This window comes from Selaginella moellendorffii, unplaced genomic scaffold (assembly GCF_000143415.4).
Source record: "Selaginella moellendorffii unplaced genomic scaffold, v1.0 SELMOscaffold_18, whole genome shotgun sequence".
Lineage (NCBI taxonomy): Eukaryota > Viridiplantae > Streptophyta > Lycopodiopsida > Selaginellales > Selaginellaceae > Selaginella > Selaginella moellendorffii.
The window spans coordinates 1452734-1466000 of record NW_003314279.1 but is presented as its reverse complement, the minus strand read 5'-3'; the positions used below and the strand labels follow the sequence as shown (position 1 = coordinate 1466000).

Genomic DNA, 13267 nt, shown 5'->3' with positions numbered 1-13267 from the left:
AGTTTATTCTAAATAAGATTAATTTTGCATTTATACATTATGAAAGCTTGCTTTAAAAAAAGATTACAAATTTAGATGTGGAAATAACACTATAGTGTGTTATTTTGGCAACTCTAGACATTTAGTTAATAGAATTAAAATGGAATAAGCATAAAGGGCATAATAACAAGAATATTTAATAAACACTATAAATTATCATGTAGCAATATTAAGGGACTAGGGCTTAATATATAAGGGTTTTTGCTATATTAGTGCAAAATAAAGCAAAAAATAACTAAAAGTTAGACCTATTATATTTAATAAAAATATATAGAAGTTTTTACTTTATGCTTATTTGGCTAAGTACAGATGTTAAGCCCAGTTTACTATATTTAAATAAAAAAGACTAATATAAGGAATTAGCAATGTTAATCTTTTATAATGGTAGTAAAAAAAATTCTAAAAGGATTAGTTAATAAATATTTATAGCACATATGGTTTTTATTTACCCTATAGTGATTTACCATAAATTAACTATGGAGCAAAAATTTAACTTTTGGATATGTGACCCAATGGCAATAAAGTGGAACCTAAGTTTAGGGCTTTGGGGTATTGAACGAAGAGACAAAGCTAAACTCTCAAGCATACAACCAAAGAGCAAAAAAACCAAAACACAAAATGACTTTTGAGTATTTAGCCCAAGGAGCAAAAGGATAAAAGCATGGATGATATAAAAATAGTCCTAAAACATTTAACATCCCAACATTGACTAACATATAAAATGGAGCTAAATAGAGTTTAATACTATTTCAGCATAGCAATGGTTTAATGGTTTAATATTCCACCAAATCTTTGTTATTTTTTATTAGCTGTGGATAATCAACTTTGTAATATCTAAACTAGCATGGTCTAGAGTCTAAACTTAAACCCAAGCCAAATGCAAAACAAGGATAAACATGTAAATAAAGAGTTAAACTATACCTTTGGTTGATCAACCATACGCAATCTACCGACTATCTCTATTATACATTTGAAAACCCCTAAAGCTCCCCCCCGCCCCCCCTGCCCTGCCCCAATAAAGCACACTTTGGGCTTTCAACTTAGTCCTAAGAGTTAGTTTTTGGGGTAATTATGAAAACTTATTCAATATTGAATGATATTAGATTGTGAATTTGAATATGCAAACAACACCATTATATTCAGGATAATTTTTACATTTTGTATATATTCTAAACTAGCAAATTTAGATACTTTCCATAAATAGCCAAATGAAATTAACATATGGAGGAATGATAGCAAGAATATCTTAGTGGACACAGTAAATTATCACCTAGTGAATATTAAGGGACCAAGTTGAATATGGCAAGGGTTCTTAACACTAGCAAGTGCATATGAGTTTTTCATACCAAGCTGAATATGCTTAATAAGAAAATACATAGGAGTTCCTACCTTATATTCATTTAGCATAAATCCATATATGATGATTAATTTCTCAACTAGCTTAAATAGAGGCTAATAAAGGGTCCAACAATACTAACCTCTTGCTATTGTGGCAGTAAAGAAAAAATATCCGAAAAAACTAGTTGATAAATAATTTTTGATACCTATAGTCACATTCATGACGCTCTCTCTCGTTAAAGAAGATTGACATCTGCATCAATGCATACTCTAGTTTAGACTGCTATCAAGAAAATAACTCTAGTAAAAGTTTATAGTGTTTACACTTTGTGAGAAATGTATGAACTTAAATGAGTTAGGGGGTAACTTCTCTGTCTAATGAAAATGCATTACCACTTAAACAGTTTTTGGCTGTCATCACAAAATTAACCACCCTTCTTATTTTGGATATCACTCAATTTACAAAAAATGATATGTCTTTGTTTGTAAGTGATATAGAGAGAGCAGTTAAAGGCCAAGGAAACAAACTAAACCTATCGATAAGGTTTAGATAGACTATTGTAAATAAGTAGTTAGAGTTGTTTACACAATCATACTTTTTTAATGAAATAAGGAACATCAAAAGAGAGACAAGTGATATGATTAATTGACTGTAGTTATCCTATAATTAAAGATTTCACTATACACACAAAGTGCTAAAACCAATCTACTTATACTGGCCTAAATCCAAAGATCAATAGATAAGCAATATCAAAGTCAAAACTAATGCTATCTTAAAGACTAAATTATGAATTATTCTTAGATTAGAACACAAATTATAATTAAGTTATCATCTAATTTACCAGAATTATAAGAACCACTAAAATCATTAGTTTAAAGTCATAGGATTAGCCATTCAACAAAATTCAATTGCAAGTATATCATAAAAAAAACTCAATGATAAAATTAAACTACTAAATTTTGTAGATAATATGCCAAACAATTTACAAAAGATAGCTTAAAGAATACAAAGTATCATTGATTGGCAAAAAAAATGTTTATGAATGTATTATCTAAAGGAAATAACATCCAAATCTATCAGAACCAATTAATACCACAAGGGCCAATAAACACATATTTATACTAACTATCATACTAGCTAATCTAGATAGATCTTAATCAATAATACAAAGGAATTAAAGTTGCTCAAGGAAGTGTCAGTAACATCCTACCGATATGTTAAACCTAAAAGACCAATCTAAAGGAAACCACAAAGAATATGTGGTAAAACCTAAAAACCATTAAAATAATAACTAACCATTATGAAAAATTATCAATCATCGAAAGATGCATAATCATTATCAAAGAAATTATCCACCATCTTGAAAAATAGTCAATCAAACAAGGGTTGTGATGCTTGAAAGCATGCTATAAATGATTGCCATGACTTGTTTAAAACCTTGCAATACCCTAAGTGGTAACAAAAAGTTCAGATAATATACTAATACTACCAACTGCTACTCAACACCATCACCAATTTATATCTTTAACCACCTTGAATTTTTTATTTTACACCAAAAAGTTATATTCATCATAAAGCTCACTGCCCAAAACATTTTGCAATTAGTGGATCCATACTTCTTCTTTATGAGCACCCACCACTTGACATAGTAATTCATTTTTTGGAAATGGAGGAGGCAACCCATCAACAATCACTAATGGTGCACAAAATAAAATATCAACCAAAACCAACCAACCCTAAAGGTTTTTATGCTTGTATTGAAATCCAACTTTAACAAAAAAAGGGCTTTTGAACAAACTATCTATTGAATATACTTTTAAAACCTTAAAAATTATAAACTTTTTTATAATTTATAAATATAAATTAATCTAAATGCATGAATTAATAGAATATACTAGAATATCTAAGAATATTTTAGGTATATCCATTACCACAAAATATCCTTTTTTATTAAAAATCTATGTTATTTTGAGAATATATAAATTTACTATTATAATTTTCTAATTTGGAAAAATCACTTTTATAAATTTATACATTTTTTATACAAAAGACTTATTTTAAATTTATAGTGAACAACTTAAAAACCAAACCTCTCAGCACCTTCGTATATGGCTAATAATAATTTTTCTCTAAGTTGTTCCTTAGACTTATAAAGAGGCAACAAAATCTGATTAACACTACAATAATAAAATCATATATTTAGTAAAGAAATTTAATATAAGTGAAATACTTACCATGTATGTGCAACTGGTAAATAATGATTTTCTTCTTCTAAATAACCAATATAAAAACTGTTTAAGCCAGAAAATGGAACCTAATAAATAAAAAGTTAATAAAAAACAATTAGAGTTATATATATATATATTTATTTACCTTTGAACTGCCAGTTATAAATTTCAATAACATTTCTTTGTTTTTTTCATTAAAGCCCTTAATGATGGTCCAAAACCATTTTAAAATATGGTGATGATGCTTACATTTCGCAACATTTTTAATATCTTGAACTGCATAAATAGAATTTATATTAGACATACATAATCTAATTTATGAAAAACTTACCCTCTATTTTAGAAGATCCACATATGAGCAACTCCAAGTCATCAGCATTCAGGTTTGATAACAAACCAATAGGAATTAATTCATAAAACCCATCCAAAAATGCATTTAGCTGTGGCTTGATTGATTTTGTCATCAAATATTCCCCTAATAACATCACGTAGTCATGCTTATTTGCATCAGTAACAGAGATATCTCCTCCCCCAGCCACAAGATCACAGGTAATCAACTGTAATTATACTCCAAAATCAGCCTTATAAACAAGTTTAAATGAACTTCTAGTTACCTCAGTCTTTCCACCTGATGTGCAATGCTCTATATCCACACTAAAAGTCAGGCCTATTGATTCATCAACGTTGTTCTGCAATAATAAAAACCTTCATAAGAGAAGTGAAACAAATAAAAGAAACGTACCTCCAGCAACCAAGTAATATTCTTGACAAACTCTTCATCCATATCCTTGTATGTCACCTCCTGTCCTAGTATGTGCTTGTAGAAGGCGCGAGTAAAGCGTAAATCAAGCCTTTCATCGTCCACAATAGCTTTGGCTACCTGATAACAAAGAGAAAGGTTGGCACTGAGAAAAATAGAAAGAAAAAACCACTCACCAGCTGACCAACGAACTTAAAGTCCGAGAGGTTGCTATCGGACAAGCTTGGATATGGCTGGTAGCGATCATCCCCAACTGTGGTAAACAGCTTCTCCCCAATCTCCCGCGACACAAGGTGAAACCACTCTCGTCTTAATCCACCCAAATCATCTCTCGATTCGTCCACAAACTCCAAAACCACGCTCCTGGAGAGCCTGAGCACCTCGGGCGTCAGCTGCGCAAGGCCCTTGCGAGAATCCTGTAGAATGCAGTCCCTCGTCACGGGGAGCCGCGGACGTGGTGTAGATTTCGTGCAAGACGTAAAGCTGCCTCGCACAAACTCGAGCTTGAACTCCAAGCCCAAGCTCAAAAGGCATGGCCACTTCCGGAGCATGGGCAGCGCGAGCTTGAGGTAGCGAGGGTGTCTCTTGGCTATGCTTTGTAGAGTGGTCACGGCTGAGTCTGGCGGTGCGCTACTGGAGCCGAGTGCTTGAGTGAGGAAGAAGGCCTCGACGAGTGGTCGTGTCTTCCTCATGTTTTGTGCCTCGCGCACAAATCTCCACAGCGGATCTAGTGTTCGGACCAGGTGCTCCCTTGCTTCCACGTTTTGCTGATCTACAAGTCGCTCGAAGAGTTGAGCAAGGCGAGCGACGGTCTCGTTGCATGAGTGATTGCCGCGCTCTAAGCTTTCCAAGGCACAGTTGCCAACTTCCGTGGACAAGCTCGTCAAACGCGAGGCAACGGCTGGCGAGAGAGCGGGATTCAAGACGAGCAAGTCGGCCAAGGTGTCAAGCGACGATCTGTTTTACAAAACAAGCACAAATAAAAGGTGATCGTCCGGACAAGCTATATGAGAAAAAGAAGATAAATTACCTTTCGCTGGTGAAAAGCACGGTACGGCAGAGCTTGTGAACCTCCGCCTCTGAAAGAGCTATGGAGAATGTTTTGTGAAGGTGCTGCACTACGATCTTCAGCATCTTCATCGCCAGCTTCGAAAGCCTGCGATTTTTATCCAGCATATTGACGAGCACAGGTATGAAAGCAACCGCATTATCTTCTTCCAAGAAATAGCCGCGATACGCCAGCCTGATATGTATATAAACCATTCGTTCCAACACAAAGTCTGGAACTCCTGCAACGAACACTGTGAAATAAGAATGGTGAAGCAACAGCGAGCCAAAACTTACCGGAGATGGAACACCTATGCCAGAGACGTGATCCAAAAGCTCGCATCGCTCCAGGGCTCAGGACCATGCCAAGCAAAGCTTTCGAAAGCGCAGCACAAGGAGCATGCTCTTTAAAAAGACAGGCCAATTGCAAGAGACAATGGCCTGTATGAGCAGGATGGAGCCACAGGAACTTGACGAGTATCTCCAAAACATCCTCGCCAATCTTCCAGGACATCCAGTCCTCGTCCTCGTCATCCACGTCCTCGTCCTCGTCATCCACGTCCTCGTCCTCGTCATCCACTTTCTCGTCCTCGTCATCCACTTCCTCGTCGTCCATTTCCCCGTCTTGGATCGAGCTTTCCTCGGCAGCACTGCCACTTTGAGCCACCATCTGCCGCCAGTTAACGAGAAAAGCTGCGACGCCATCATCCGACACCTTAGGCCCATCGAAAGTTGGACCTGGGAGATCATCGCCATCCCAGGATCCTGACAGCACCCCAAAGATCGAAGCTGCCACGGCTCCTGCCTCTGGATGGTCCAAATCGAGTCCGCCGAGAGCTTTGAGCATGCAGTCGGCCACTGGGATGGTGATATACTGGAGGCAGCACTGCACATTTCTGGAGAGGTAGACCAGTTTCACAGTGTCCGGCTTGGACGAGAACGCGCTCATCAAGGCTGGAGTTATGGAACTGTCTTTCTCGCGCCGTATCAAGGCGCCGACGAACTTGCGAACCAAGGCTGCATCCACGCTGCTTTGCAAAACACGCTCAACAATCCCGGCGTCCACGGCTTGCGGTGTGCCTGGGATCTCGTCAACTATCTCTGTCAAGAGCTCCAACGCGACGTCGTCTAGCCTGTCCAAAAGAAGATCCAGCAGCCGGGTGAAGACGTCCGAAGCAGCAGCACTGGCGTTACTATCCGGGTAAACGTCGGCGTCCTTCAAATGCATGTAGTTCTCGTCGTCAACTTCACAGGTATCAAAGGACGCTTGCATGAAAACATCCGGCTCTCTCAAGGCCAAGGACGAGAAGCTCGTCACGAAGAGACCGGTGTCACACTTCCTCTTGCAGCTCCTGTCAAACTTCGTGTCAAAGGTCATCTTCATATACGTCCAGATCTTGCGCACCATGCTATGATACAGCACCTGTCTATCTTCCAGCAAATGAACCACGGTCCTGAATGCGTAGCTCTTGGAGCATGGATCCGCGGAGACTAGTTCCAGAATCGCGCCGACAAGGCCAGCCAAATCACCCGCCTTTAGCAGCTCCTGCGCAACACTGTGATTCCTCGTTAGTGTTTCACCAAGCTTGGCAAGCTCCGAGATGCAGAGACTAGTCCTGCGTTGGAGGGAGTTGCCATACCAAACTACTGCCCTTACCATGAGCTCGTCGCTTTGCTCAGGCAAGTCTGTCGGAGTAAAAGGATTGCCACTGTCGTCGTCACCCCGAGCTTCAAACATACGGTTTAGGATCCGCAGCAGATCTTCTGAAGGCGACGCTGAAGACTCGAGCAGCTCTAACACCGTCCTCGCCACCCCACCTCGGGCTCGAGCAAATGCTGCAGCACCACCATCTTTGGTAACGAGTAGAGCTACCACGCTAGCAGCTGCGGCACCTCCGCGTCCCAGCTCTTCGAGTAGCGAAACCAGGACCTGCTGCCTTTCCTGGCAGTCACATCGCTTCCAGACAGTGAGGAGGAGAGTTTCGGCGCCCTCTGGAGTAGCCAGCCCGTGAGAAAGTCGAAACACCGCAACAACGGCGTGGAGAATCCGGTGAACCAGTCTGCTTTCGTCGACGACCACCCCTACGAGGGCCGAGTGATTCTCCAGGAGCTGCTTCAAAGTGGAGAAGTATGCGTCCAGTGGTGGTAATGCCGCCTGTGAAGACCACCCTCCCAGCCCTTCAAGGCTGGCCAGAAGCTTATCGAGTGCCCCGTGCGCGTAGAGCTGCTTCAGGAAGGAAAGGTTGCAGGCACCGTTGTTGTCGAACAACAGCCACTCGACAAGTCTGGCTAGCCGCTCCGAGTGCCAAGCACACTTTCCAAAATCCGAGGAGAGACTCCTGGCAATCTCTACGTAGGAGCTGTCGCTGAGATTGAGCGCAGCACTCCTTCGTGGCCTTTCCAGCACATATCCCGGGAGCTGCTGGAGAAACTCATAGCCGCCAGCCTCGATTAGCGACGACGTAAAACTGTCCTGGCTTAGTGCTTCCAGCAGCACGACGTCAGAGACGCTCGCGACGTCCCTTCGAATCAACTCCACCGTCTTCGTTTGAATCCCAGGCGTCATCCTTGATAAGAAGTACGTGACGGCTGCTTCTGTGATCTGCCACCCAGACGGAATAGCTTCCGAAACCATAGCCTCCATAAACGCAGCCTTTACTTGATCACTCCAACCCCAAGATAGCAGCACACCAGCCGCTGTATCAAACACTTCACTTCCAAACAGCTTGGAGTTTCCGAAAACTTTGACCAAGCATCGCTCCACCCGGGCCTTCTGGATGCCATGGACAGCCCCCGGATCACGCAGAGCCTCGGAGAGCAGTAGGCTCTTGATCATACGTCCGTCTCGAGGGCCCTCGAGCTCGTCCTCCAGCCATGCCAAAACGTTGTCGATGCTTGCGACTCCCAAAACGAAGCCAGGAAGCTCTTTGCCAGGGGCCACAGAAGAGTTGAAAAGCAAGGCCTGGATGAAGCCACTGGAATGCTGGCTGTTCCCGCTGAGAAACTCTTTCACCTTCCTCTCCCTGTTCGCCCGCGTAAAAATGTCTCTTTTCCCGTAAGCCGTCAAGGCATAGAGCGCCGCCACCCGGATGCTCTCGGGAACGTCGTTGCCGCTCACCACGACATCCGCCAGCTGCTTAAACATGAGCTTCCGCCACTGGATCAGCTCCAAAGACAAGATCAAGATCCTCACGTACGTTTGCCTCGCTGCCGTGGACGAGAATGCCTTTGCGAATCGGATTCTCGTCAGCAACGCAAACCGGAGCTCCATGGGGACGTTGAACTCGCACACCAGCCTGTTGAAGAGAGCCAAACAGTCGTCCATGCGCAGAGCTTCCATGCCCAGCTGAATGACTTCCAGCTTCCCACCGTGATAAAACTCGAAGTGGAGACTGGATGCGAGACGAGCTTGTTCCGCGTCACCGCAAAAGATGCAGGACTCCAAATCCAGAGGCCCGTTACTCCCCGCCCAGCCCCGAGAAAACTCCCGCAGGATCTTGCTCGTCTGCTTGTCATGAGCGAGCTTATGCGAGCGCACGATCGAGGCAATGACTTCCAAAGCGAGTAACACAATCTCCGCGTCAGTCGAGACCAGGAGACACACAAGAGGCTGGAGAGCAAGGGAAAGGAAGATTAGTACAGCTTGCAAGAGAGAAAATGGTCACCTCTATGTTTTGCGCGTCGCTGCCACCATTGCTCAGCGCGGTATTGAGAAGGCCAAGCAGCGCGGCCCTGGAAACACTAGTGAAATCCTCCGTGAGCTCACCATTGAGCTGTGCGCGGCTGCCAGCCATCAAAGGAACAAGCACCCTTTCCTGCGACATAGCGCTTCTGTCGGCCCTTAGGGTTGTTGGGATTATATCCTTGTGTCGGGTTGGAACTCGAAGAGGAATCGTCTCGTGGCGATGGTGGCAACTTACACAATGGCGCTAGACTAAAGACTGATAAACCCTAAATGGAGAAGCGCAAGAGAGGAAGAACTTGACAAGATAGCCGCGGTGCTGCAAGAGGAATAAGTCGTGATGGACTGGCAAAAAGGTGACAGGTGTGTGTTTTGCTCTTTCTATTTCTTGAGTGAGTGAGAGATTTCTGTAAAGACTGCGTACGCAAGAAACCACCCCGGAGGAGCAGCGAAGCCGACATTCCAAGCACCGCCGCATCGACTCCTCCCAGGTATCTATCTATCACTGCCGCAAATCTTCTTTGCTCACTTTGCTCAGCCAGGCCGAGAGGGATCTCAAAGCCAAGCTCGAGAGCAAAGACGCGGATCTCAAAGAGGTCCACGCGCTCCGGGACGATGGCTACGGCCTCCTTCTCTCAGCCCCGAGATCAAGAAGGCGCTCTGGAAAGCCCACCACGCCAAGATCACGCAAAAGAGCGACCGCGTCGGCAAGAAGACGCTCAAGAATGTGGTGGCGCCTTTGATCGACTTCATAGCCAGCAGCTCCAACTTCTACTCGGAGCTTGTTTTCAGGGTGAGAGTGAGGCATGGCCTCGGTGGGATCGTCTCGGATAGCTGTGACAAGAGCTTGGACGAGAGCGAGGCGAGAGAGTTCCGCGAGACTTGTCACCGGCTGCTACTGCGCCTCGGACTTGGCTCGCTACAGGGAGGTGTATGGAGTGAGCCTTGGCAAGAGGAACTATTCCACCGCGGAGGACTACTACGTGCAAGCCTCGAGGCTTTGTCACTGCGAAGGTGGAGCGCATGGACAGGTGCGAGGATCTCGATTGTTTTTCTGTTCGTTCTTTCGGTTCTAAGTGTTTGATCTCTAGCTGGCGACCCATGTGGGAGATAGAGTTCGTGCTGTATCACTATCTGAAGAGCTTGTTTGTGAAGATACCGTCTCCAACAAGCCACAGCAACCTTCTACTTCTTCTGGAGAGTAAGGTATCCATTTATTGAGCACGATGAGAGAAGTTGATGGGGATTTTTCAGTTGGACGCCATCGCTGAAGCCAGCCAAGGATCGTCCAACTTTGACAATCTCTTGAGGCTCTTCGAGATCTTACTCCTGAAAACTGGGTGAGTGCATTAGCTTGAGACATGCAAATGGTTTTGATACGCTTGCAGTTTCGACGATTTGCAGAAGGTGCTGGATGGCACACTGAACGAACTCGAGCGATGGATGGGAACTCCCGCTAAAGACGGCGATCCAGCAGAGCCAACCAGGGGAAAAATTTTCCTGGGAATACAGATTCGTGACGATACTAGCGTGCTCCATCGAAGACTTCCATCTCGGCCTCGTCTGCAAGACTTCTCCGCCAAGGAGCTGGCTGCATGAGACTCTGGCGTGCGCATTCAAAGTCGTTCGCACGCTGGCGGCGATCAGCGATACAACCATGCTCCCGGCGCTTGTCATCTTCACAGCATGGCTCGCAGGCAGCGAGGACACCGTGCGGGCCACCGCAGAGTCCGACGAGCTCAGGAGGAGCTTCCTGGATGTCTTGGAGCGGGTCCAGGCGCTGAGTGTCTTCTCCGAGGAATCCTTGTCAAGGCTCTCCGTGAGCCAGGAGGAGCACTCCACTGGAAGCAAAGCCACCCTTTAGACTTCCAAAAAAGAAATAGTTCTACCACACACAACCTCCGATTCATCACGAGGAGAAGCATCTTCCAAAGCAATAAGAATAGGCTCCCAACATAGCCTGGGCAAAATTTTCAGAGTGATCGTCCACGACGAAGAATCAAATGCTACCTTGCTTGATCGCGGAGGGGAGCTGCAAGTAATCGAAAGCTTCGAGGCGCAGCTCGGCATTCTCCTCCATTCGCTAAACAAAATTAGCAATTGACGTACTTTGAATTGATATCACACTTTTGGTTTCATGCCCTGGGGTGAGAAAGGCTCGCATTCTCGCCTAAGTATCTGGAAAGAAGCGCAAGTGAGATCCAAGAACTGTAAGGAAAGAGACGCTCGACTGGCAATCAATCAATCACTCATGCTTTCAGCCACTTGACGAGCTCCAGATCCAAGATCCAGTCGTGCGATCCCGCAAGAATCAAGACCTCCTGTTCCAAAAGCTCTCACAGGCAAAGACATCTTGGAAAGGATTTCTCTAACACTTAACACTGGTTCTCGGTTGCAATCCTCTCCTTCCTGTTGCCGCCATACACCTAGTCAACGCACGGTCAGTCAACAAGGATTCAACGCGAAAGCCTTTACCTCCACGAGATCCGGGACGACGCAGTCTGGGAGCCACAGTCGCTTGTAGAGGCAAAGCTGGATGCTTTTGTTCTGGGCATGAGGACCTGCCTGGCCTGGAACGCGTGGTTGCATCGTTACTGTGCTGGAGAAGACGTTCCACCGCGCCATGCGATGGAGCGTCTCCAACGCCAGATCGAGCTGCCCGCCCGCAGCGCGCGCCTGCGCCATGGACGTCCACAGCGCGAAGGCCCTCCACGCGCCGGCGGGATCGCCGCTCTTGGCAAACGGAATTCGCGGAGATCACGTCCCGCCCAAGCATTCTCTCGTAGAATCGCCCCGCATCGATCGATTTCCCGTTCTGAGCGTAGGCGCCCAGGATCGAATTCCACGCCACAACGTCGCGCTGTGGCATTCGATCGAATGCCCCTTTGCCCTCCTCCAGATACCCATTTTGGGCAAATGCCACGAGTAGTCGTGGACGCTACCGCATGAGGTTGTAGAGGTGGAGATCCTCGAGGCCGCGCTCGAGGATGAGCGTGTGGATCTTTCTTCCCTAGAGTAAATTGGCAGAAGGCAGGAACGCTTCCTTCATCGATGAAATATCGTCTTCCAGCGCCAGATTTCACGAGGGAAATGTTGCATCGCCGGGGATTCTCAGCTGCGTCTTTGCTGAGAGCTACCGGCACAGTGGCGGCAGAGGCAGGAAAGTATTTCCAGATTTTGATGCCGATGAAAGGATCTTCAACTTCGCGACCGTGGTTGTCAATAGCGACAAGGGCCAGTCTGCATGGCCGGCCTGGTCGCAAGCTTGCTCGCTCGTCGGGACAAATGCCCGGCATTTGTTTCCAAGCACAATCCATCATCCGCAGCAGCTGTGGAAGAACTGGGAAGATCATTCTCGGAGGTTTTAACAGCACAAGGTGATGGTACTGCTCCACCAAAGATCGCTGCTCCATTTATTGGTTGCGTGGCAGATCTATGGAACGTCGCTGCTCCGGTGCCGAGAAGAAGCTCATGCTCCTTGGGTTTCCAGTTCTTCCGGGTACAAGACTGCTGGTGTGGACGTTGCTGGGGATGGCGATGTGAGAGCTCTGGCTGTCAAGATTTCAAAACTCTGGTTGGCGACTGTGCTCGGTGGACGCGAGAGAATCCCAGTGTGGTTCTGGACAACGAAGATCTAGTTCCTTTGGACAAGGAACTCCAGGCTTCTAGCGCGGCGGATGTTGTAGCTGGCAATGCGAAAGTTCCTGAAGAACTCGGAAAGACCGAAGACCAACAGTACTATGGAAGATCAGTCGCCTACAAATAAACTAAAGCACAACTCGAATAACCAACCTGTGACTGGAACTGATGGATTGCTCTTGATGCAGCACACCCTTGTGCCAGAACTTTCGAAAACCCCTAAAAGTTAGGGTATTTTGATTGTGCTGCCCATTGCGATGAGGGGGAGGAGAGGTGATGACTGTGTGAGGTAAGGATGCCAAGGTGGAGAGGCTTCTTGCTGGATGCCAGGTTGCTATGGATTGTCAGTTTTGGAAGCTGGAGGATGTTGTGTCACTGGCAACATCTGGGTTCTACAAGCTTTCCAACCCCTATGCTCTCTCCTTGAAGAAGGGTTGGAAGCAAGTGTAACAATTAGTTTATTGGTAAAGTAGGTTGTTGATTTAAAACATAAAAATGTAGAAAAACAAAAAAATTAAAGAATTAAAAAACAA

The 13267-nt window shown here is 45.2% G+C and overlaps 1 protein-coding gene across 3 annotated transcripts; it reads right to left on the bottom strand.

The window, feature by feature from the left end:
- Nucleotides 1-11188: 11188 nt before the first annotated feature.
- On the bottom strand, nt 11189-12980 carry LOC112346959. Of its 3 annotated transcripts, XM_024677007.1 has the most exons (4): nt 12888-12980; nt 11571-12833; nt 11476-11521; nt 11189-11273 (listed from the first exon to the last, which is right to left on the bottom strand). In XM_024677007.1, the coding sequence occupies exons 2-4, from the start codon at nt 11962-11964 to the stop codon at nt 11231-11233; spliced, it is 483 nt and encodes a 160-aa protein (XP_024532775.1). In that variant the 5' UTR covers nt 11965-12833; nt 12888-12980; the 3' UTR covers nt 11189-11230. The 3 variants fall into 3 exon arrangements, 2 of the variants coding, with proteins under 2 accessions (XP_024532775.1, XP_024532774.1); XR_002992628.1 differs by having other exon boundaries at nt 11189-11521; nt 11571-12799; nt 12888-12938; XM_024677006.1 differs by having other exon boundaries at nt 11189-11521.
- Between the last annotated feature and the right edge of the window lie 287 nt (nt 12981-13267).

Excerpts from the sequence above, each read along its gene's own strand:
- LOC112346959 (XM_024677006.1), bottom strand. The coding sequence starts at position 11,964 with ATGCCACAGCGCGACGTTGTGGCGTGGAATTCGATCCTGGGCGCCTAC. Across the intron at positions 11,522-11,570 it reads TCGTCCCGGATCTCGTGGAG|GTGTATGGCGGCAACAGGAA; the intron begins GTAAAGGCTTTC and ends TGCGTTGACTAG.